Source organism: Leiobunum rupestre, chromosome 4, assembly GCF_980474605.1.
Source record: "Leiobunum rupestre chromosome 4, qqLeiRupe1.1.hap1, whole genome shotgun sequence".
NCBI classification, from domain to species: Eukaryota; Metazoa; Arthropoda; class Arachnida; order Opiliones; family Sclerosomatidae; genus Leiobunum; species Leiobunum rupestre.
Window position 1 is genome coordinate 26,582,191 of NC_143387.1, and position 26,871 is coordinate 26,609,061.

The 26,871-nt window shown below is 39.3% G+C and overlaps 1 protein-coding gene across 1 annotated transcript in view; it reads left to right on the plus strand.

The window, feature by feature from the left end:
• Nucleotides 1-26,871, plus strand: part of LOC149947309 (uncharacterized) — a 112,606-nt gene that overhangs the window by 21,363 nt on the left and 64,372 nt on the right. Inside the window, exon 2 of the mRNA XM_090170874.1 lies at nt 4,287-4,474. Coding sequence (XP_090027000.1) covers nt 4,400-4,474 — 75 coding nt within the window. The 5' untranslated portion in view covers nt 4,287-4,399. The remainder of the gene's footprint in view (nt 1-4,286; nt 4,475-26,871) is intronic.

The window sequence follows — 26,871 nt, forward strand, 5'->3', positions numbered from 1 at the left end:
AGCCGGTGTCCACTGTCCAGACAAAGCGTCAATGAAATATTTCCATGATAATATTTTAAAAATGCCATATCTAAAGCTCTATTCGACGGCATTTTCGCAGCTGAAAAATAAAATCTCATTATCTTGAGCCTGCTTTTCTTCTCACAATTCTTTAATTTACTCTAAAGTATATAGTTACACGTGGCAACGGGTTTATTTGAACCGGTGATTAACCTCTGCGGAGACCAAGCCTCTGCCTCTCTCCTTTCTTGGTCTGTTTGCCAGATGAAGAAAAAAAACTCGAAAAAGGCAAACTATCTTTTCGAGATAGAGGCTTCCTTTCAAATAAAAGCCCCTGTATTGGTTTCTTTACCGCAAAAGTCCAAGCGCCTGTACAATCGGCTTTTGGAAAAGTCGTTGGTCCCCGTTGTATACGATAGATAGATATTTTTATTCTTATTTATAGTGTCAATAGGCTTTCAACTCTCGTTTCCGCCGCGGTAACCTTGAAACGAAATGGCTCCGAGTTGCGCGCCATCTACGCCATAACCTTTCAATATATAACTCGCGAGGCGCACTCTGTAGCCAAGTTACGGCGTACGTAAAGGTCACTGCGTCGAAGATTCCGAGAAAAGGGTTTCCTGAAAGATGAAAAATATATTTTAAGGATCAGTACCGCCATGAATCTATTTAACCCATGAATATTCAACTGGAGTACCCTACGTCAGGTCACCTATTTATAAGTAGTCGGAAATATGGTTTCCTTTTTGCAGTATATCATGAATCTATTTAACCCATGAATATTCAACTGGAGTACCCTACGTCAGGTCACCTATTTATAAGTAGTCGGAAATATGGTTTCCTTTTTGCAGTATATCATGAATCTATTTAACCCATGAATATTCAACTGGAGTACCCTACGTCAGGTCACCTATTTATAAGTAGTCGGAAATATGGTTTCCTTTTTGCAGTATATCATGAATCTATTTAATTCAATAGATTCATGTATTTATTTAATATTATTATTAGAATAGTTATTATTATAACAGAGCATTTATTATTTAATAATAATAATATGGCAAACAGTGACTCAGGTTTTCTTCCAAAGTATAACCGAGGCTTAGCCAGTACCGGATTTCCTGAAGGTGGGGCCCTAGGCAGATTTTGGTGGGGGCCTATCTATGGAAAGCGTAAAAACTCAAAACTCAACAAAATGATTTTTCAAATAATAAAGCAAGCAACAAGCCTGATATGTTTTTATCTTAAACCGAATCAGTGAAAATTCCAATGATTTCATCAGTGGTGGGAGCCTTCTGTTGGTGGGGGCCCATAGGCCTGTGCCTAGTAGGCCTAGTCCTTAATCCGGCACTGATAGTTTTTATGTTGAAATTGTTAAAAACCTCACAGGCACTCGATAGAATCGCTTTCAGAAGATCAGAGTTACATTCCTTCATTTTTTATTTTAATTCTAGAAATATTTACAACTGTAAACCTTATTTTTAACCAAATAACGCGAACCATCCGTGATAAATCATTTCGCGGTAATTCTGCTCTCGTAAACTATCTTTCCCTAAATTGACATCATTTTCGAATTCGTTCTTATTGGCTTAAAACAGTAAATAACTTGTAAGGCGCGAATATAGATAGAGTGGAATATTCATGGATAAATAAATTCATGGTACCGCGTGACCTCCACTCTAGAGTTTGAATTTATATCCATTTGGATTCACTTTGAGAATTTATGGAAATATGCAAGGTGAGTTATAACATCCAAGGCTTAGCTATGGTATGGACCAGAGGTACCCCAATGATTCTTATTTGGTAAATTTCGATTGAAAATGGTGGTCTCTATACCTCCAAAATGTTTGTTCCAAAAATGTACAAAAATTTTATAATAAAAAATAATTACAATTTACTAGGTATTTGATTTTTTAAATACTTTACAAGAAGTGTGAGATTTTTTTCCTCAAAGAAAATATATTTTAATATTTCTCAATATGACAAAGGTCTTCACACCATACACTCCAAGGTACATTGGCAACAGAACAGTCTTAAAAACAAAATTCAAGATTCAAAAACACAAATCAAGTCAGCGCCTGATCACCGAAAACAAAACAAAGCAAGTAAATGAGTATCGTAGTACTTGATGGGAAAGTTAAGTTAGAAAAGCTTGACCGCACGGATAATATCACAAACATCGGATGTAATTGGCATGTCTACCTCGATGCCATCTGCCCGTAACTATATAAAGAATCAATGAGCCTTGGTCTAACCATAGATATAATAGATCCACAATTCTACGATACGGAAGCGACGTGTAGCAGATAACGTGTATTTTTCATTTTGCTGGATGCGCTAAGTTCAATAAAATATGGGTCTTCTGCTAGCAGTCTCTTCCGTGTTATTCCTACGGGCCCATGAGAGCAGCAGTGGCGTAGACAAGGGGGGTTCCGGGTCCAGACCCACCCCCTTGGGCCTACCTTTGACTATTCTAAATATCCACCCCTTCTCAACCCCCCTCTTAACATTCACGTACTTCGAACCCCCCTTGACGAATTTCTGGTTACGCCACTGATGAGCAGCGTAAGGTATCTATGCTATTTCATATATCTATGGGTCTAGCACGTTGGCCACTATCACAAAAGAACATGAGACCATACCATTTTAGAGGTACAACTGGTACAAATATTAGATTGTCTCAAATTTATATGAAATAGTCTTTCATTTGTAAGTACGCTATCACAGTTGAGGCTGGCTATGAGAGTCCTTCCAACGAGGAAGCTTTGAAGTGGGTAATACTTCGCTTGTGGGATCTGATTTATAATATCCCAGATCTCTTTTTTTACACGAACATTCGCCACTCATATATCCAGATGGCGCTACGCAACACTGGGTGCTTTCTCGAGGCCATTATTAAAGCATTGAGTTGGGAATATTAATCTAGAGGTCCAATCCAAACGTTGGATTTCAGTATTTCGCGAAACAAGTTTTTTTAAAATAAGAATACTGCCGTCTGCTCCCAAATGACGAGAAAACTTTATCATTCTACCCGTGGCGCCGTCTATCTCTCAATGGTTCGTTCAAAGAAGACGCGTTTTCCGATCAAAATATTTTTTTTCAAAAATAATGGATGGCGCCACGGGTCACATGATAACGTTTTCTCGTCATTTTAGAGGAGACGGCACATTCGTAATTTTCAAAAACTACGTATGTTTGTACGCGCGAGCTAACGCCATCATGTCCTTTAGGAAATCTTTTGTCGGTCCATGCATGGGCCAATGGTCCATGTAGCGACTAAAAGAGGGGGGGTGGCATATCACGTCTAAGACCAGTTCTCGCCACTCTTTCTGACCTGACGAATCTGTAACTTTTAAAATACTAATATCAAGGGGCAGGTCACTTCCATTTTGGGTGCGTCTTAATCATAGTAAAATGATTAAATCAGGGTAATCAAGATTAAAAAATCTAATCGAGATTAGAAAATTTAATCAAGATTAGAAAATCTAATCAAGATTAGAAAAATCTAATCAAGATTAGAAAATCTAATCAAGATTAGAAAATCTAATCAAGATTAGAAAATCTAATCAAGATTAGAAAATCTAATCACGATTTAAACGAGATTTAATCATTATAATCACGATCTAATCTTTTTAATCAGGATTTAATCATTGTAATCAAATTTAATCATTTAAATCAGATTTAATTATTTTAATCAGATTTAATCATTTTAATTATATTTAATCATTTTAATCACGATGTAATCAATATAATCGGTCGAATAGAGACTTTATAATTAAAATCATCCGCTAGTTCTAATCACGCACAATTATAATCATTCCAATCACAAATATAATCATTCTGATTCTCGTTCTAATTTTTAATTGTGATTTAATCATACTTATCACTATTTAATCGTTTCAATCAGGATTTAATTATTTTAATCATTTAATCATTATTAAATAAGATTTAAACATTCTAATCATGATTAAACGTGATTTTATCAACATAATCGTGATTAAATTGAATATAATCAAAATAATCACGATTAAATCAGATTAAATATTTCGAGGGGTGCGTCGTTAATCAAGGAAGTGACCTGCCCCTCGACTAATATTAGATCGTGACGGATTTGATGGGTATCAGCAAACCTATGTGGGTCAATACAATTTATAGAAGTAAGAACTAAATAAATGGTAACCCATTTTAGATCGACGTAAGAAAGTTCTCCGATTGCCGTCAAAGTAATACTAAGCCTCGTCCACGAACGAAATCTGAAGAACGCAATTTTTCTCTTCTATTTTTGGCAGGTCTCGTTCTTCGTGCCAATCTGACACCTCCCGTAAGTGTTTTCTCCGTAAGAAGCGGAAATCAGCCAAGAAAGAACTCCGATTCCAATATCGTACTTCCGGTCATTCCCAAGATGGTGCTCTTAACATCCTGCTGTTGTTGGAAATCGGTTCGCAACGGAAGCTTAGCCTGCGGTATCTACGCCTTGGTAAGTGTGTCTATCTAACATTTTCTACGCCTCTCCTCGACACCGAATACCAGGTCGCGCGAGGCAAACCTTACCTAGCACTTAGCTTCGGATACCGAGGTCGGATATAAGACTAGGTTTGCTTTTAGTTGCCTTTTATTATATCGGCGGGCGATCTCACCTCTTCGTCGGCGCGTCCAAAGATAAGGTCGCCAACAGCCCGGAAATGCATCCAGCGGCGCGGTTCTGTATAAGCCTTCTTTTCCTTCCATTATCTCTAGTTGTTCGTCTTCGTAATGAAATTTGTGACAGATTACGCATTCGGGTTATTTAAAGAGCAAAAAGTGAAGGGGTTGATTTAAAACAATGAGGAAGACAGTGTATTTCCAAGGAAGGGAGCGGATTTTAAAATGGGGCTTGGAGAAGAGAAAATATCGCGCTCTGTTCTTAGGCTAAGAGGAAAGCTAGATCATATTTTAATAAACGGAAGGTCAAGGCGTTCAGCCGATTCCCGCGTGTTCGAGAGCTTCAATTAATTAAGACGTCCCGTCATGGATTAACAATAACTCACAGGGATAGTTATCCTACATAGAACTATCATTGCCAGCCAAAAATACGTTTGCTACAAACTCTTCCCCCTTACAATCCTACACTCCCCACTTTACGCCCCCAAAAACGATTCAAATCCGGAAATAGTAACGCCATCTCGTGTCTGAAATCTACACTATGGGTTTTTAATATGGTTTTTAAAAATGGCGATTGTCAGTGAAATTGGTCCGCAGATTATTTTATTCAGAATTTAATAGGATTTGTCATTGTTTATTGTTTAAGCCATAATTTTATTTAATATCACATAGGTAAATAGCAATTAGCTTTACGTCAATAAAAATTTAATAGTTATTGGATTCTATTATTATTATTATTATTATTATTATTATATAAAAAAATTTACCCGATGAAAACATTTTACTAAAAACAGAAACTCGATGCAAAAAATTCATTAGATTTCGCCGCGCCAAAATAACTGCCCGTCTGCTCGCCGATTTGAATCGTTTCCGCTTAGGCCTAGTTCTGATTTCACCCGCTAGGACCGATGGCGTTTGAATTAAACTTATTTTCGAAGAGAACTATCCCTGTGAGTTATCGTTAATCCATGGTCCCGTTTACCAAAATAACTACTCAAACTATAGACGATGTGTTCGTGACTAAATATTTAATTTTGGATAGGATAAATTATTTTTGGAACAGTCGGGGTACCGTCGAAAGTTGAAATCATTTGAGCCGTTCTGAAATTCTCGTAAATAATTTCTTCAGTCACATTTTAATCCGCGCTTCAATAAAAGACCGTGAATGAAGTATTTCCGGTTGGTCGGTTACCAGATTCTGCTGGCTAGCTAAAAAGCCAATTTCAATCCATACTCAAACCAAAGCAAGTCAATAGGCTCTTTAATAAATCATCCTCCCAAGAAATCGCCAAGAAGTAATATTTCCGAGAGCCAGGACCCGCAAGATATTGTTTATATAATGCTTGTTGAAATAATGAAAACTTTTCACAGAACGTCGTGTTTTTTCCAAGCCTTAATATGTCAAAAAAGCTACCTGGTTAAAAGGGAACGCTTGTTGCTGCGGTAAAGGTGAACAATTTCCATTATTTTAACAAGTACTATATAAACAGTGCCTTGCAGGTCCTGGCTCTCGGAAATATTAATTCTTGGCGATTTCCTGGAAGGATGATTTATTGAAGCGTCTATTAGGTTGGACTTTATAAACACAATTATTTTTACTTAATGCTGTTTTTAATTTTTCAAAATTCAAAAACGGTGAGCGTTGGCATAAAAACATGTTTAGGCCTAAAATAATTTTTCACATCGACGCAAAAATATCCGTTAGGCCACAGGTCTTTCACGTCGATACTCTTATTACACTACTTACAATGACCATATAAATAGTAGCTTGCACGTCCAGATTCAATATCTGAACGGGTTTTATTGAAGCGTCTATAGGAACTATTTCGCGGAGTATCCTTCGCGGCCATGGTCAAGAGCGACTGAAAGGTACGTTAGCAAGCCAGTATTTTCATCAACACCCGGAAAGCCAAGGGGTGAAACATTGGTTAATTAATTAGGTAATTAATCAAACCGTGGCGGAAGTTTACCTGAACGTAGAAGCAACGCCTCGTGGGAAAGGTAATGACTAGTCACTACCAACTGCCCTTGGCGTCGAGTAAGTGCGTTACATCTCTGGCAACTTACTCGAGAAAATCTTTCCCCCAAAGTTTCTCGTATTGAAAAAGTAAATTATTTTTCGAAAATAAAAAGACGAAGTTGGGCTACCTTTTCTAATTAGTTAATAAAAAGCCCATTAGCGTTTTACAAAATCAATTATCACGAAACAAAAGGTTACGCGGAAAGACAAAAAAAATAGAAATAATACGCTAGACAACACGGAACTGCGGGGCGGAAAATATTCCGTCCAATAATTACGAAAATGTTCCGCAAAATGACAGCTCATTGTTTTCCACCGAATATCATAAAGAACGAAAGTTTTAGATTCGCTTTTCGCTCCGAAACTCTGAGCATTTTTCATTGAATGGCGCGTGAAATTTTATACTTATCCCATCGCGCGGCATGTCGCCCGGAATTTAGGCAGTGTACCGGTAACCAACCCTCCGGGTTTCTCGAGTTAACCGGACAGCGCGGCCCAAAGTCGAGATGAGGGTAAAGTGACGCCCGTTGTTCCGCTTCGTTTAGAAGAGGTGGATGGCGGGATTGGCAAGGCGACGAAAGAGGCGAAACAAAAGGGTCGGGCTGGCTCATCAATTAAGCGCTCTTACTAAATGGCTCAGGTTGAAAACCGCGGGACACCGCTGTTCCTGATGCACGAAGGAGGGCTCTTCGGCGAACCTTCACAATGGAAACGAGCTCCTTGTCTCCCGAAATAGGGGACACCCACGCCTACCTTCGTCCGATTAAAGGCCGCTCGGTGGCGCGCGTTTCCTTTCTTAGCACGAGACAATGCCAGATCTCTCTAATTAAGGAAAATGAGGATGAACTGGACCCTTACAAGGTGCCGCGGATAGGAACAACCACGGCTCTCTCTATCATCTTTCAACAGCGCCCGTCTACGCATTGCCATTACAAAACTCGAACTGCTAAAAGGTTTTTTTGTCTCGTTTAGCGACGTGTTTGCTACTTTTCAATTGCCTTCGTTTTTGACGCTCTTTTATTTTCCCTAAAATGGCCGAGGTGAGACGCCAAGTGTCGTGGCTTTTTATAAATAAGCCAATTGTTTCTACTGTCATTGTGGACCAAAGCCCACTACCGCCATCTCTCGAAACGTTGTTGAACCACTAAGAAGCTACGAGGTACTTCTTAAAGTGAATCTAACATTTCAGCTAGGAGCTGTGTTTGTTGCTCCAAGACTTCAGCAGTAATCTTTAAAACAAGCAACTTGGAAATAAACCATTCAGGCCATAGAGTAAGAGGACGGTTGGTTGAAAGTAGAAGGAAAGATTATTTTCATAGGCAAAATCTTACTGGAAGTTTTTACGATACCGCAGTTTGAACTTTTTTTCTTTCCACTCCTTCAATTAATTTCCGTTGGATACACTCTCCCACAACCGTACGACATCTGTCGGCGGCCTTCTAAGCGGGAACCACGCCTGATTTAATCGCTTAGGCAAATAAACAGCCCATCTAGTAAATTATTGAGAATGAAAAAAGGGCCGATATAAAATCTCCATGGAATATTATGGACTGCAAACGACGGCCGCGCCACCTCGTGGAAAAGAGAGAGAGAGAGAGAGGGCAGCAACCCCATTAAGCGAAGCAACTGCACCCTCGTCAACGTCACTCTACTCCGGATATATATCTCCACTGCCCCAAATCAAACTTTCCTTTTTTCTCCAGTCGCTAAGAGAGTGAAATAGTTCCCACGGAAAGGCATTTTTCCACCTGCTAGGAACGGGGAGTCTTTTTAATGGCTCTTGACAGCACCTCCTCCGCCAACCCCAATATACTGTTATGTATATCCGCCGGAGTCGATGAGCTGATCCGAATTTCCTAATAGTCGCAGTCCTAAAAGCTCTTCCCAGTATGTGTTCGAAGGGCATAAAGAGGTTAAGCGCCCCAAGTTTGGAACGGGTAGGTCTAGCTGTCCACTGTGTTTCGAGCGGGTTTCATCGACTTAACTTGGAAGTACTGGCGAGACATTCTGAAATTTCCGGTGAAACTTCTGCAGCGGTCGGAGTAACTCAATTCCGGTCCCGCGCGAGCTTTCTCGAAGGCAAATTGCTATTTCGAGGGAATATTTTTCCAATGGATCCATAATTCTTTATGTTGTTCACGTTGACAGTTTCTGGTTGGGAGATGTCCGGAAGCTTTTAACTTCTAATTATAGTTAGAATGGAATTATTGCGTACCGGAATATTGACGTTGATTTCGCGGAGGTATTTCACCCTGAAATACCCTGATTAACGTACGTCAAGGGGCCCAATAAAGAACTTAAGTAGTTGACGTTTTTAAACGAGAACGTCTAGACGGTTCTGTCGTAATATATAGTGTCCGCGTTGCTTTTACGTTCCTTGTGGACTGTAAATTAATTTCCAACACCTTCTTTGTCTCGGAAGTATTTTTTTTTGTTGCAGAAAAAGTGGCCACGATACCATTGTCAACACTTCGCCAATTAAAACGACATTTCTTAAGCTTTAACAAAAATGAATCTTTTGAAACGTAACAATTAAAAGCGTTTTCAGTCCTTAAATAGGCATACAAGATTAAACTCTGTACACTTATTAAGTCCAAAATTAAATTAAATACGGAACGTTTGGCTATAAGCATAAGTAACATAATAACAATAAGTATGACAATTAACGAGATTTACAACCAAACTGATTTTCATAGTTATTGCGTAATCAAGATGTTTTCTCAGCACAGAGCCCTCTAGTGTCTAAAATACGCGAGACTTCCGCTAAGCCGAAATATCTGGTTTCCGAAAGATAGGCGGAATATTAGGCTAAAATGATAAAAATTAAAAAGTTTTTATCGGCGCCACGAGCTCATGTTTTTTATCACGCGTGATTCGCACGCGGGCTTCGAAACAAAGCCAAAGCCCCTGGCGACTCCAGAACGTGCTCTGCGATATTAGGCTTAAATTTGTATCAAAAAGTAGTCATCCTAAACGGTAAGTCGCGAGTCCAAGTCACAGCTTGAAGAGAGTATCAGTGCCGAAAAAAGGTTCGGTTAGAAAATTAGCATTAAAGCAATAGGAAGTCATAGAGAGAGGGTACATAATAATACGCCTACGCCAGTAGAGGCTTCTGTGGCACCCTCTAAAAAAAACACAGAAAGACATAACACATAATACATATAAGATAAAGAACATGAAAAATTTAGTTAATTGTTCTTGACCCAATCAATTAGCTTAACACGAAAAGAACCCTTTGATTGACTGTCGATGAGGTCTTGAGGCAATAAGTTCCAGTCACTTAGGGCTCGAAAAGTGAAGTGTCATACTTATTGTTATTGTGTTACTTATGTTAGGGTTTATAGAATAAAATGGTTCGTCAGCTTCAACTAATCCAAGGCTTAAAGGAGGCAAACTAGATCATTCCCGCGTTTTTTAAAAAATATTATAATGGTTACCGATGCCAGCCTTCTAAATACTAGACCTGGAAATGCAGACCATGCGGTTTTTTTTTAATGAAATTTTGAATCTGCACCTATTCTCCGTTAGGTGTCTCTCTTGCGGTTTTCCTTGGTGATCACGTGGTTAAAATCATATCGCGCTGTAGTATTTTTGTTGTATAATGTTAAGTTGTGAACAGCAGGATTAGTTATTATTAGCTATCCACTGAAATTTTCTTAAGAATTGCAGTCTAGACAATTTTTTTAATTAAGCATTGGCAGGAATCCATACCTCTACTTGGAAGGCTTATCCTCCCGTATCGCGTTTGGTGAGCTTAATCACTCCGACTGCTTTGTCCCCGCCTACGAGAGAAAAAATCCCTTCTGCGCGCTCCCCTTTCACGTAGTTGTTTGTTAAGTTAACATAGTAACGTCCAAAAAACCGTCAGCCACATCGAGACGAAAATCTGCCGCAATAAGCATTCGAAGTAGATGTATTGATTCCTGGAATTGGCAATAGATGGTATGGATCTAATTCTACTTTGCTGTACACTACCATATCCCTTTACCCAGAAATTTGAAATTTACGCGTTCGTTTACCACAGGAGAGCGACATCTAGGGAATGTTTGTATCTCCAGGCCTATTATTTAGAAGGTAGTGAGCTGGTGAAACAGCCTATTCTATAAACCCTGCTATTATTAAAGCCTTCCATGACTGATTTCAGTTTATAATTGATTTTAATTATGAAATATGGCAACGAGGCAGTGGGGAAACTAGAGCCTTTGCAGCTCAGGACGGTCCATTAGTGTGGGTGACTGCTTTCTACACCTCTTTGTTAGCAATACCACACCCCTCAAAAGTGTCACCCGGGGGTCCCGCCTTCCCCCCTAGCTACGTCACTGCATAAATACTCAATTTCGTGATTGCCCCTCTCGTGAAATTAAAGAGCATTCAATTCAATTTTATTGAACGGTTTTGCAATAAGATGCTATCTCGCCTCGCAAGGACAGCGAGGCAAAGAGCCCCTATTAGGCCTAATGACTTAGTCTGAATCTCACTAAAACCCTCTGGTCGTTCTGGAAATGGCTCTTAGCATAAATGTAACACGAGGAAAGGTAGCCACAATTATAGCTAACACGGACGCCACTAACGAATTCGCCAAAGTATCTAATTCGTTTTACCTTGAGGATTATTGAAAATTAAAACGCTCTCAAATTTAAAAACAATACTTACCTCGGCGAAATGACAAATTTCTGAACAGGAACAAAATAAATTACTATAAACGCTGTCTTTGTTTCTGTAGATATTGTTAAATTTGGGATAAAAAACTAGGGCCAATGTACCCAATGTGGTGCATTGGGGTTCACCTTTTTTGCAGGGGCCCACGAGCTCAAACGTCTCAACTGAGTAAATTGTTAGTGTCGAAGGTACAGAAGGGGCCCATATTCCCATTTTACATTTGGAACCTAATGTTTCCGCTGAGTATTTATCGCCATCCAGTAGTGTCATTGTTCGTCTTCAGCTAGCTCAGCTTGAGCGATTTTCGTCAATTTGAGTGAAATTGAGTGGTAGGTTTTAGTTTCCATTAAGAGCGAAACGAAAATAAGAGGTTCAGATGATTCCGTTGCTCAAAATTAGGATAACCAATCTCGTTTCTCAAACGAGCTCAAAAAGACTGTAGTACCCATTTAGTTTCTCAAATTAAAAACTTGTTGAGGTTAACGGTTAACCCTCCTACGCATTGTAACCCGGCCACCTGTTTAAAGGCATTAAACGTCGCTCGATGACTTGGGCCTAAGGTGGTGCCTTGGGTATTAGCCTAGCTGATTATTAATGAGCTCAAAATGACCGGGGAAGCCATTTCGTTTTTGAAATGAGCTCAAAAAGACCGATGTAGCCATTTTGATTTCGAAATGAACGCCAAAGGATCCGAGTACCCAAATCAGCGCTAGGTGGGCTGAGCATCTCTTTTACAAAAATGTCCATCACAACATCTGACAAAATGCCAGTCGCTCCCCGAAAATTTCAGCCTGGTATTTCAGCTTGGTTGCGTGGCTTCTTTTATCTATTTAAGTCTTGTAAAAGCCATTAGATGTATTTCCAAGTATTTCTTTAAACCGCGTTTGTAAAATGGAAATCCCTTTTGGCTTTTAGAAGTTGTAGGACACGTATTTCGCTGGCTAGCTGTGGCAGGAACAAAACTAACCGTTGCTCGGAACTCGGCTTTATTCTCGTTCGACCCCGAACATGGCCATCTGCGTCCACCAGCGGAGGAAAACCATTAGGAATTCGCGAGGCAGCTCGCCGCGCCACCTCGAGGTCCTGTTAAAAAGCTAAATTAGAATTCAGTCCACGTTGCCTTTTCTCAAATCCCGATGCTACGAAACACAATCACCTCCGCTTTTCTTATTTGTACCGCGTTGGTCTGTTCGCGGACTAGCCGGCATTCAGCCCGAAATACGGGAGTGCTGATCAGTCCGCGTTGGGAGATGCTACTCCGTTTTGATCCGACTGTTTCACTGACAATGGTATCGTTCGTCAACGACCGATCCAATCATTGAGTTAATGCTGGACGTAGCACTTTCACCCCGGTTTCCGTACTCCAATCAGCTTCTACAGAGTTGGATTAAAAAGAAGAATGTTTGGAATTTTTTCCAGAGAATGAATAGAAAAGAAAATATTCTTTAAAATTCCCACTCCGGCAAAATTTGCATTTTCGTGTTTTAGGAAGAAATGATATTTTTTCCCTTTTCTGATTTGTTAGGAGAGATAAATACAAAGTGATTCTTTTTCGAGGAGAATATATATCAAAGGAGTTCTGGTACTTGTAAGAAATGTCGCGTGATGCGCTTATCTCTTTTTATTCCCACATTTTCGTCCCAAAAATGGAGCCGGGGTTTGTTTGAAAAGGTTTTATTAGCTTTTAATTCGTTTGTTTGGAAAGTGAAAAATGAGTGTGGACGACGATTTTTCTGCTCATTTACATATTTTAATGGGAAAATTTCGACTAGAAAGGCCGTTTTAATTACCACTTTTTATACACACACGATATTTTTCCTTCGTTGGTTTTAATATCAACCATTAACGGGCCTTTTAGAAGATTTATAGTAAAACCAAATTGGGTAAAAGAGATATTTTTACAGTTTTTACTTAATGCATTAGGCCATGCTTGAAAAAATATTAATATTTTAAATTTAAATTAATTTTAAGACTTTGTTTTCAAAGCGTGAGATAAACACATTATGCAAATATTGTCGTTAATCAAAATCCAATATTATCATTATACTATAGAATAATATAATGGTATCCAGGAAAATTATTAATTATAGGGAATTTTTCAGTTATATAGGTGACTAGCTTTAATACCCGGCTTCGCCCGGGGTCTTAGTTTTAATGAATTAGATCTGATTTGTACGTAATAAAGGTAAACGCTGTAGCAAAAACGCAACACGCGTAGCAAAAAGTCCCGAACTACTTAAAAATCCCAACTAAACCTCCCCTTCTACGAATTTCACACTAACCCGTTAAAAAAAATTTAAAGGTTGGGACGGGTGCAAGGAACTCAAGAGGAGATAAGGGAAGCAAAGGGTTGGAAGTAAATTAAAATTGAATTATGAGTAAAATTTAATTAGATTAATAACCATGTCAGGTATTTTGAACTTAGATTAGTTGGAAATCAGGCCCTGAACATTGAGTTAAAATTTCAAAGCTCGAGAGCTAACCGTTCTCGAGTTTTTAGGAACATGACATACAAATAAATAAATAAAAGGACCAACTTTAAGACTTATAGTTATAGATTGTATTTGCTTTAGCCTTGCTAAGGCCACAGTATTTTTAAGACTGGCCAGCGACTATAACTTGAAATGGGTTCTGTAACTTCACAGCGTACCACTCAATTTTCTCAGTGATATGCTCTCTATATACCGGAATCCTTTACGAAAATGATAGATCAAATTTGATTCCAAAATTGCATAAAAAATTCTAATCCGATCGACAATTGCAATCTAAAGTCCTATTAACGTGAGCTCACATTTTTAATCACGAAATGTAGAAATTTCGCGCGTTAACTGGCAAAGGAAATTACTCATTATTCTTTAAAATAAAATACCTTTTTGGCAAGTGGAGCTCGATTCCTCAACTGACCGAAAATATTCGCGATGATATCCTGTTACCACGCAAAGAATTTTGTCGCGGTTTTTTAATTTTACGAATAATTTCCAGTACAGCGATTACAAATATAGCGAGTATGTATACCAAAAGAAATCCAATTTTCTGAAATGTGACGCAAGCTCTCCTGATCATATTGAATCTTTTATCTTTCCGTCAAGAGAGACTTTTCGATTGGTTGCGAAAGAGCTCAGAGGGACAAGAAATATTTTCTATTTATAGAACTTAATAATAAAACTTCTGAAAGCGTTATTTAAGCGTCGGAAAGATTGAACTTGATTACCCTAGTTTTAATATTTACGAACTGATGGGTTGTCAAAAATTTCAACCGTAAGCAAATAAAGGCAGAACCCATTTTTGTGTTCGGTTTTTGGAATGCGGGTTTTTTAGATCTTTAACTTATATAAATGATTTTAATGACTTCGTGCTTCGATGGTGGAGAAAAAAAATTAAAAAATTAATGATTAGGCACGTTAGGCCAATTGCAGACTGGATATATTTTTTTCCACCGTTGTTTTTTATCTCGATATTGTTGCCATGACTACCGGTTTGCCATCACCCCAATTATTTCGGTGAACGTACCCAAAAATAATCAAATACGTTCTCTTCTCAAAACACGCCACTCGGAATTTTGGCCAATTAAAAATATCAGACTCGCAAAAATATGGAAATTAAAACAAAGTTTTCTTAGAATTATTAAAAAGGATCGAAGAAAGATTTTTCTGACGAAACCTCTCCAAGCGGCGCCCGAAACCAAAAACCAACTCGTCTGTCGCGAGTTGGTTTAGGGACTCCTTAGCCCGTTACTAAGTCTCGAATAGGGGCAGCGTGTCTATAGCAACCATTTGAATGTAAGGCGCATTTCGCCTTTAGCGGAGCTGCTAGGTTACGGTTGGCGCTCGTTATTGTGAAAGTAATTAGGGGAAACCCCGTCGAAATCACCTTCCCTTATCAAATCTGCGGGGGCTCTAGCCTCATTACTAAGACCAACTAAGTCAAGAAAGTGTAAGACCCGCGCGTTTAAACTAATAGCGTAGTTTTATTCGATCGAGGAAGGTCGCGACCTCAGTTCTATAACAGCGGAATTAAGCCCTTTACGATAATAGGCTGACCATCGATTTTCTCGGTCTATTTCAGAGGCCCCCTATTCCCATTAGCCTAAGCCTTCCAAATTTCAAAATGTTAGAGCGTCTAATTTACTTATAGCATAAGTAACGAACCATTTTATTCTATAAACCCTAACACAAGTAACATAATAACAATAAGTATGACACTTCCTATTGCTTTAATGCTAATTTTTTAACCGAACCTTTTTTCGGCACTGATACTCACTTCAAGCTGTGACTTGGACTCGCGACTTACCGTTTTAGATGATAGTGAGAGCGCATGGTGATAAATTGTTCGAAATTGGTATACAGCTCTGAAAATTAATATACACGTGCCTTGAACTATACTCTCGACTACCTAAATTTTATTTTTCAAAAAAACCGACTGGAAAACTTTTATACGCAAAAAACGCCCTTGTTGAATCATTTTTCAAAGATAATTGTTAATTTTAAGTAGTGTTGTAAGTCGGAAAATTTTCCGGAAAATGACCGGGGCCTTTTTTCCGGAAATTTTCCGTATTTTTCAGAAAAAAAGGAAAAAAGTTTTCACTCCACGATTAGTCTAATATATTATTTGCAAATTTAAAAAAAAGTTGCATTTTCGCCTCATTTTTTCGAATCTATAAGTAAAACTAAACCTATAGACTAGTATAATCTTTAAACTGATTAACAATGTAACACTATTAATGTTTTGTAGTACGTTTACTGATATTAGACAATTTATATCGATAAAAAGTTAAAAAAACATTAAAAACCTTTAAAAAGTAATTTAAGTTTCAATTTTTAATTTTTACGATTTGCGGAAAAGTTTCGGCATTTTATTTTTCCGGAAAATTAGCAACACTAATTTTAAGTTTTAAAGCGATAAAATTGCGAATAAGCTTAAACGTTCGCGCACGGTTTGCGCGCATTCATAATGCATTTCGTGAAATTTATTTCAGAAATGCATAGTTGAGGACGTAGCCACTAGGAGGTGCAGATTTTGAATACCTACCTCTTAATAACGGGTATGTGATCGTCAAAAATTTGGCCTAGACCTTATGATAGGCTTATGTTATTATCTTTCATCTATCAAATTTAAAATAACCGAAATTATTCGAAGCACTTGATAAAGAGTGAAAATTAGCATTCCCACCCTTTAAACGCTCCATTGGAAACATCTCATATTTTAACTTTCCCCACGGCCAACTTTGATCACGCGCTGTTCGCGCTACAGCGGCCAACACATTCGTCGAAATTCCGCGAGCAAGGATTTTCCCCCTATAAACTGTACTATAACGTGTAGGAGTTCAGCGCCACGCTCGGTTGTTATATTGACTTCAATGTAAAAACTATTCTAAAACTAATAATCCGCTAGGGGCGCTCACGTCATACACATCTTTTGCTCATAGGTTAACACAGAAACGTCCACGAATGAGATGGCCGCTGTAGCGCGAGAGATCAAAGTTGGCCGTGCTTTCCCCAAATTTAGCGCGTGTAATCGCGTTATTTTTAACCTTTTGCGACGCGTTCATTAGCCTTAAACGGGTAATCTCGGCTCCTAACATTAAAGATAAGTTAATAACGAACAGTGTAATGATTTTCTTGGAAAGATAATTTTTTTCCAGATGACTTCTTGATAACGGCAATTTGTATGGAGTTCGGCTATTTACGAGAAATGGCGGAGCAAACTTCGCGAGTTCCTTAATTCGGCCAATAAATACGAGGCAAGTCTTCAGTCTCACTTTCTCGCGGGAACGCCCCTAAATGGCGTCATTAAAAATATTAAATTTCAGTGCGCCGTATAAGAAACGTCGCGCGAAACCTATCTTCGTCTCCTCTCTACACTGGCATCCGAACTAAAGAGCGTTGCCGCGCGGTGATGGACGCTGGAGAAGGGGTGGTGGCTGAAAGACCATATTTCACCAAGTCATTACATTTAACGGCGGAGCGTCGTAAAAAGCACGTACTACTTTCTTTTTCTTCTTTTTAACTACTTTCCGCCTCTTTAGGGGTGTTTAAACAAGATGAGCGGCACCCCCATAAAGACGCTCTTCCGTACCATTCATAGATATAGGAAATGTATATAAAGGTCTAGATAAAATATTTCAAAGGGAGTGAATACGGAGGTGACAGCTAGCAGAAACGCGTAATTTCTGCAGGCTATCCTTATAACGCGCTATCTATCGGTAAGAAAGCTCGTGCTATCGTCGCGAGAGCCATTGTATCCGGCTTAAAAACTATACTAAAAGTCACCAACAGAGGGTGTCTAAAGAATACGGCCTGCGGAAAGGTCAAGCGCTTAGTACTAAAATGCTAAGAGAGCTCGCGCTCTTGGTCACTTGCCTTCCTCGGTGTCTGCTAGGTGTCAATTCCGTATTTTATGTTAGGCTTAGACGCCCCGAAATTTATCTAGACCTTTATATACATTTCTTATATCTATGGTACCATTATACAGGGTTGCCACACGTCAGCGAAAACAGGAAAGTCACGGAAAAGTCGGGGAATTTTAAAATGGGGCCTAAAAAGTCAGGAAAAGTCAGGGAATTTTATTTTATTTTGACACTTTGTGAATGTAATTTTACTCTAGATCTACAGGATGTTCACTAAAAAACGAAAAATGATAAATAACTGAAAAACTTTGTTTTTGAAAAATTTCAAATTTCTATGGAACATTCCTCGTGCAGGGGGACATTTACTAGTGTAAAATTGAATGACCTTGAACCATGTCTTCAAGGTCATTCAAAAACTATCTCGAGAACCGTTGGGTTTACGGATTTGGTTCCAATTAGAAAGTTGTTGTTCACCATATTATTAGTTTAAATTACTTGGATTTTATTAAATTTGACGAATCAGGAGCCGATAAATTGAAGTCCATTTAAATTTATTAACTTCTGTAACAATATAAAAAAATTGGCCTGTAAAAGTCAGGGAAAATCTCTTAAAATGGCCAGGGAAAACCGGGAATAGCATTATCATCTTTCCACGTATATGTTTTCCAAACCGATAGAAATATTTTTAGTCCCCCAACTGAAGAGCCCCCAATTAAAAATAATAATAATAATCAGCTAGGCTAATACCCAAGGCACCACCTTAGGCCTAAGTCATCAAGCGGACTTTTAAAGCCATTAACTCGGGTGGGCGGGTTACAATGCGTAGGAGGATGGTGGCATGCGAGCCAATAGCTCCCTACACTAACTATTACCGTTAACCTCATCAAGTTTTTCAAGTCACCTCTCCTCATTTTAGCAGATGCGACAAATCAAATTCTGGAGACTATCGCGGAAAAAATTTACTATAGCATTCAAAGAATAATGTGTCCCCTTTAAGTCAATAAAAACCCATACAAAGAGGGAGCAAACCAAATGACGACGTGAAATCTGCAAATTATTTAGCGTTGTTTGGTTAGCTACTTGCACAAAATTACTAGTTAGACAAGGAATAAAGACAACGACGTTTAAAAGTGCGCAAGAAATGGTTTTATTTAAAAATTAAAATATTAAAACCCGAAACTATAGTCGGGTTTTAATATTTTAATTTGAAAGCTATTCGTTTTTGTTCTTTTCGAAAAACATAAAAAAGTATAAAAAATAATATTCTCAACAAGTCACGTCGTTCCAAAGAAGGGAATACCAACAAACTTGACTAATTGAACCATAATTTAGTGGTGGAGAATAATATGTACGAAATGTTTAGTTAATAAGAACCACCATAAGTGTGTAATATTGTAACATAAGTGTGACACTTCCTATTCTTCACATGCAAAGGTTTTACTGAGAGCTATTCGCAAGACAGACTGCATTACGGGCTTCGTCGCAGTTTTGTGTCCGCTTGCTAACGCGTCACAGAGAGCCTCGCTAGGGGGAGATTTTCTTCTTGTGATGACGTCACTCCATTAATAGCTCTCAGTAAAATATTCCCCAAAGTGACAAACTTATGAACAATATTATAGACTTATGGAACCACCTATGGGCTGCATTGAAAAGAGTGTAAATACGCGAATAGGTAGAAGCAACGGCACCCAATTTTCATAGGTCAAAATTCATCTCGCTAGTCGCTACTAAAAGCAAAAGACAAACGATATTAGTATTATCAGGAAAGTATATAGGTATACACTTGGAATGTCTAAGGAAGACTTTTACGGCCGTGATGAAGCTCGTAGAAACGGGCGTGTCTTAAAGCGGGAAAACTCACGAGAAAAACTCTGGCGCCTCGCTGCCCTCATTCGACGAAAACTCGTCATTAAGCCTAGTCATGGTTATTATATTATTAGCTTACCTGATTAATGATTATCTTTTTTATAACCATACAAATACCCGAAATTAGGTATCACTACACTTCTTTCGCGAAGAACATTATAATTACTTTAAAATATTAAGTACGATAACAAATTGAGGTTTTTAAATCCATCGTTTTAATAAGTCTTTTTTTGCGCGGGAAGATCGGATATTTCTTACCATGACGACGAATTCTTTTGGCGTCAAACCTCGAGCCAATGAATTAGAAATGTCGTGTTACGTCTAATGCTTGTTTTCCACTAGCGCGCGTCATAATGTTATTTTCTTTACGCGCGTAAAAACGTTTGAGCGTTTCAAAGCTGAGAAACGCGTCGTTCCGCGCGATAGTGGAAAACAAGCATTAAGCCCCATTTTCATGCTCGCTGGTAGCGGATAAAAATCGTCAAAATTCGCTTCCGCCACTCGCAGGCGTGAAAATAAAGCTAAAATATCTGTTTGAAACAGATCGACGCGGAAAGTGAAAAAGTGTATAGCTGAAGCGGATTTTGACGACTTTTACCCGCTACCAGCGAGCATGAAAATGGGGCTTTAGTCTTGGTTTCCACTAGCGCGCGTAACGGCACAACACTCAACTTTAGGACGTACACATGTTTTGACGCGCGTAAAGAAAAATGCATTATGACGCGCGCTAATGGAAACCAAGCTTTACACTTGACGTAGTTAAGCCCCGCCTTTTTCTCGACGCGCTTTCGTATCACCGTCCCAATGGAACCTTAGACATTCCAAGTGTATACCTCTATAGTTTCCTGATAATAGTCACAACATACTTTAAAACGCATCTTAACGCTTAGTTTCCTGAATCGCAACTTTGGCACGTACAAGTGTTTTTACACGCGTAAATGTTTCTCAGCATTGATACCAATTTTGTCCGCGTGTGAAAAACTTTTATTTTTTCGGGCGCTAATGGAAAGCTAGGAGCAACAAACACAAGGAGAACGCAGCTAGCCTTTAAACACGCTAACGCAGTGTTGTGTACAAATTTCATTGGACGAACCTTTATGCTGAACGTTTTACGGGCGGGTGGGGAGACAATTTCGGAATTTTCCCCTTCCGACGGCAGCAGGCGCTAAAGCGTCTAACCAATGAAAAATGTACACAAGAAAATGCACGACTTTTGACGGGTTGCGTTCTCCTTGTGTGGGGTGCTGTGTGTGTTGCTCCTAGATGGAAAGTAAGCTTAAAATGGTTTGATTGAAAGTTTTGACCAGTAAAATTGAGATAAACTGTCCATGAAAACTGGTGAACTCAAGTTCACATCCACTTTTGGTAGTATCGTTCGATATTGGAAAGTTTATGTGCTGGAAACGTCTTAGACACAAGAAACGTTTCGTCAAAATAAATTGACATTGTAGTACGGGGCTTTTCTTTCCGCGTCTCGGCTACTAATCGCGCCACCGTATTCCATCCGACAACAATCAGATTGGTCCTGGTCGTCCACCCATCGTGGCTAAGTCGACAGAGATGGATAGTTTCGGTATTGGCGATGAACCAACCGTAGCTGCAGGTAAGGAGAACGCGATGAGGCGTACGGCTGAAATCGTTATGAGGTATGAGGATCTACTGGCCAGTCGATATTGTATGGCGAAGACCAACAGCGGCAGCGAGGGTTGAGACTAAGACGGTGTCCGCCATTAGCCACCCCCCCCCCCCCCCCAAACATCTTAACGCTCTGACGCATCCGAACAAGAAATGGCCGACGTGCGCCCGGGGTGCCAAAAATTATGCCCCCCACCCTCGTTCCTTTATTATATTTTCTCTCTCGGGAGGCAGACCGACCACGGTAAGCGCGTCTGTTCCGTGACAAAACATTATAAACGCCAAAAGCGAAATATTTCAGTTATTTGAGTTTGTTTATGAAATAACAGACAGGCTATGCTAAGAATGGGGAACTTATTTAAGTTGCTGGCTGTACGTTACAAATTTACGTCTACAAGTTCCCTCTACACGTTTTCGGGCGCTGGTTTACCATGTCTATTGCTAGCAGTACACAACAAAGTTACGTCTACACACCTACAAGTTAACTCTACACGTAAATACTATTTGATAAAACTTTATCACGGTGTATAGTAAGATATCTATTTTTCTGGCGTGAAAATTGTATCGTATTACCACAGAAAAAAAACCATTATTAAATTCCAGTAGTAATTACTAAATCTATTACCAAAACCAAAACTTCAATTCCCAAATGATAAAACCAAATAAGTTTAAATAATATATATTATTATTATTTTATATTAAAATAAACCGCTCATCGTTTTGCATTTAGAAGGGTTATATCGTAGGAATGGAATTTTTTAAATGGATTTTTCCGACTACCATATTTTACACGTACAAACATGATACTAAATTTTCAAATATTATTATTATACTTATAACTAAAAGCGTAATTGTTTTTTAAGGTTCATATTTTTCGCAACAAATGTATAATTAGAACTAAACCATGAAATCCGAAAAATGGCGTTTAGTGGGTTTAGCCATTCGGGAAGCTCTCTCACCTCCTTCTCTTCGACGGCGCGACTGCCAGCGAGATTGTGGGAAAATCACTAGAGATAGGAAAGATTCTCTTTTTTACGGCCCTGACCAGTCTCTGATCTCCTTTTTAGGCCACTTCCTCAGCTTCCCCGTGCAGCGAGCCGCGGTCGGTAGCGCTGGTCATTTTCTTCAGTCGGCCAGTGGCCCTCGGGCGAAAATCGACCCCTTCTCTCCATTCTCCTCTCCATCGGCTAAATAGTGGCGCGTGATAAGGGAAGCCCTCCGTTCCGAAATGAGACCTCCCCGCCAAAGGGGAAATCCAAGCTCTCCGCCTGATTTAGAACTTTATTCCAAAGTCTTCCGGGAACTGGGTTGGGAGGATAGCGAATTTTGGAACCCCCCGCCCCCCCCCCTCACACCATCCACTTTTTTCCGCCGCTCTCCATCGTTATTAAAGTTTGCTAAGAAAAATTTGTCCCGTGAAGAAATACTTCGATATGTATTATTGGATTTGTATATAGTATATCTGTCTGTTGGAATCCTTTGACAAGAATGTATTTATAGCATGTATCACTATGTGGAGACTATAGAGTAGTATCACCTCGTATCTTTGGCCATGGCCGCCATTTTAGGCGCGTTTTTTTCTCTGTAGGAAAAAGCATGGGTGACGTTGCGTGATGTAGCACTGATACTACTCTATTTTTAGGGGGTTTTCCTGGAATCCACCTCGCCATCTGTTAGTATCGCTTCACCCCTTCAAAGTCAAGCAAATAGGCGAAACAATAAAGTAAATTTGGTCTTAACCAACTTTTTAAAATGGGAAAACAAAATCTCGTGACTACCATTTCACAGCCAACTTCGATTCGGTATTTCGTGTCAATAGTGTGTATTCTTGTGACGTATTAGTCTAAGCCACGCCTTATACGAATGACGTTTGATGACGATGAACGACCGAATTTTTTTATCGCGAGTTGTGCCGGTGGCCATTTTGTCTAACACAATTTTGGAAGTTTAGCTGTGTTTCTAAGCCTTAGCAGATAACTGTTGAAAATGTCTAAATGTGCAATACAAGGTTGTGGTAATAGAAATATTTTTCGCATATACCTAATTTTATCATTCCCAGAAATGCCTTCGGCATATCCAGCACAAAATTTATCCTTCTCGTTATTTAAATTCATTTTAACATTAATAGCACCACGATTAGCGACAAGGAGATATCACAGACAATATGGCCGCCCGACGTTTTTTTAAAACCGTTCCGATCCGAGATGGCGGTTTGGTCTTTACGCGGGAAATTCGAAATTGGGTCTAAGCCCCACCCCGTGAATACACACTATAGTTGACCGTGGCACGGTAAAGAAAAAAATATTCCTTACATATACTGCAGACAGCAAATTAACTTACACCTTTCTATTACAAATTTTTTCAATTAATAATAATAATTAAATAATTTAGATGAATCGATCAAAATTTAAACCGCCATTAGAAAAATAAAATGAATAATAGTTCGTATTTCTTAGGATAGATGGCGCTGTACTTCTCCACAAAATCACGGGACTATCATCTTTTCAGCCCCCCTGGACTTCATAGTTTCGCCTATTGACACTGTATTCCATTGCCATTGGTTCCGAGGGATCGGACTTTTGCTAATTGGGCGTACGGAATTTTGAATTTCAGAGTTATGACAGAAATCAGAAACGGATTTTGAGATTTCATAGTACGATTTTCGTCTTGATTTCTAGTTTTTACGCACAATAACTAAGGGATTTGTGCCATCGTATTTGACATAACTCTCCAAGACTCATGCTTAGAAGGGCCAATTATTTCTTAATCGAAAGGAAATATCATGCCCTCGGTGGCCCGTTATGAATTTTGGAGATCGGGGGTTCACAATTTGGACATTTGCCCATTTTAGTGCTTTTTAGCGATATTCGACTTTAAATCTACACACTTTTTTAAATGAAGACCGACTTGGTTGAAAATTATATTTTTAGTTGGTACTGATAACTAAGTTTTTGGTCGCCTTAGGAAATTTTTATTTTGAGTGAGATTTTTAGCCAATTCGCGGGACCTCATTACCGGCGTTCGCACTATTGTTATATTTGAATTTCGTGCCGATTGATACAGGCGCCATCTAACTCGTTCGCGCTTCGCTACATTATTAAAAACAGGTAACTCTAAAAATTCGGTTTGTCTAAAAAATAATTTAAAATAACATGTTCGCGTTTCGAAATTTTTTTCCAAAACCGGGTAACTCGAAAAATTCATTTTCCGTCAAATTCATCTTGGATTTATTAAGTTAATGATAATGATTGAAAATTTGTTCAAATAGTAGATTTTATAAAATATCTTTATACTTACCCAACTTGTTGAAATGTTGCCCTGGAATAGTTCAGCCAATGCCTAAGAATGAGTTCATAAGCTCTTTAGTGGGAGAGAAAACGGATCCACAGCTGAAGCGGGGAGGCAACATTTCAACAAGATGGCCAAGGTTATTTTATAAAAAGAACTATTGAAATTTAATATTTAAAATATATTTAATAAATCGGTGAGATTGTGTGTACATAAATGTACGTGACATCTTGTTTTAATTATTTCGATATTTTGGAACTGTCTTTCACCCAAATTTTAGGATTTTCAAGTGGATTTCAAGATTTCTAAAATCATATTTCTCCAGAGTGTACCTAATTTTTACGAATGTCGGACCACTCGTCCGGATGACGTTTTTCTTTGCACCTCTCGTGACGGGTTAAAACTAGACCATTGTATTGTAAATAAATACATTATCGTTATGATTTATCGTTATCGTTCCTATTGTTTTAAATTTGGTTGACAAGGGCTGTCTTTTATACCGTCCGCGTTTTCTCAGAAAGCAAAACAAGTAATGTGAAATGCGATAAAACGCCGAAATTTCCTGGCCACGTCAAGCAGGCTTTAAAGGTTCCGCCCTGTAAGACCCGGGAGAGGGTAATGAGAATTAAAAATCGAGGAGAACATCGCAAAATTCCAATATTCCTTTCGAGTTCCCTCGGCAACCGTGTTTTCATAAGGGAAATGTTTTTCTAACGAGAGGTCACATCCCTCTTATGGTTTAATTAGAATGCCATTCGCGACATTTTTACGTAGATACCCTAATAAGATTTCTTTTTCTACTAAGAAAGAAAAGAACTTGGATATTTCTCGTTACGTTTCTACGTTTGGGACGGACCGCGGTAGATTCGCAATTATGGCGGAAATGTAAAGCAAGTAACGAAAACAAAGAAAGTAGAACGACTCGTGATAGAGTCGTCCGGTAATTGGCTCCGTTGCCATAGTTACGGCGAAGATATTAAATAAAAGTGACACTCCAATTCCCCGCGAGCTCTAGAACTCCGTTATTATTAAGGGGGCAGCGAGACGGACCGCCGGGTTACGGGTCCAGTTTGCCCTTGACTTCACTTTGAGGGCTCGCTACTTGGTCGGCTGATCTGGAGGATCTAGCCGGAGCGTGTCCGAAAATATAGATATAATCCAACCATTACTTCATCGGCGAGAGCCCCCGTGGGCAAGCGCTTGTCAAAATCTCAATGTATACGGTGTATATTTGAAGTTATCGGCGCGCGGATCTAGAGGGAGCTCTGTTTTTGGGAAAAGGAAAAAAGCGTGGAAAGTCTAGAAATCGAGTGAGAGTAGTGCCAAATGAGAGGCGCACCCGCTGCCAGCCTCGACTTCGTTTTGGGGGCGCCGCCACCAGGGGGAGATCTGTCACGGGAGATTGAACGAAGTTCCCCGCTTGACAACTCTCCGATAAAACTTCATCATTCCTATACGCGCAAAGACGTTCCCGCCATTTTCGTTTCGCATTTTAACGTCACTCCTCGCGGTGGCCCCGCGAAAGCTATTACATTCCATTTACGAACCTCGTCGCGAAATGGCACTGTTGATTAATTTGCCGCGTGGTCGTCTCACCTTCACCGCGAATGTAGAGTCGCTTCATGTTCAACCTTTCGCGAGGCAAAATTTTGTCTCTAAGCGTTTCATTTACAAACCTGTGGCTTAATAATCAGTGGTGGGTTAACCGTCAGGCTCAGTAGCCTACGCCATTGAGGCCCGGAACTTCCCAAAAGGAACGGCGTCCGAGACGAGGTTAGAGCGAGGTCAAGGGCCCTAATTAGGCTTAATCCAAGGGACATCGTGGCACACTTGAGGAGAACGCAACCCGTCAAAAGTCGTGGATTTTCTTGTGTACATTTTTCATTGGCTATACGCTTTAGCACCTGCTGCCGTCGGAAGGGGAAAATTCGGAAATTGTCTTCCCCCCGCCCGTAAAACGTTCAGCGTAAAGGCTCGTGACGCTCGTCCAATGAAATTCGTACACAACCCTTAGCGTGTTTAAAGGCTAGCTGCGTTCTCCTTGTGTTTGTTGCTCCTAGCTCCCCACATGCGTAGTTCACCTCTACGGGTGGTAATAATCAGCTAGGCTAATACCCAAGCTACCACCTTAGGCCCAAGTCAGCTAGTGGCATTTAATAACATTAATTTAGGTGGCCGGGTTACAATGCGTAGGAGGGAGGTGGCTAGCCCTTCATTCCAGTTCTTACCGTTAAAGATATTATTCTCAAAGTAGAAATTTAGAAAAAATTGATAACAAGGTATTGTTTATAAATTTTATCATTATTTCTTATACGTAGTCATTATAACAATATTTATATTCTACGGAAAGATGCCACCGAAAGCATCGAAGACCGCGGGCGCCACAGTGTATTGTTCAGTTCCTTTCTGCAGTAATAAT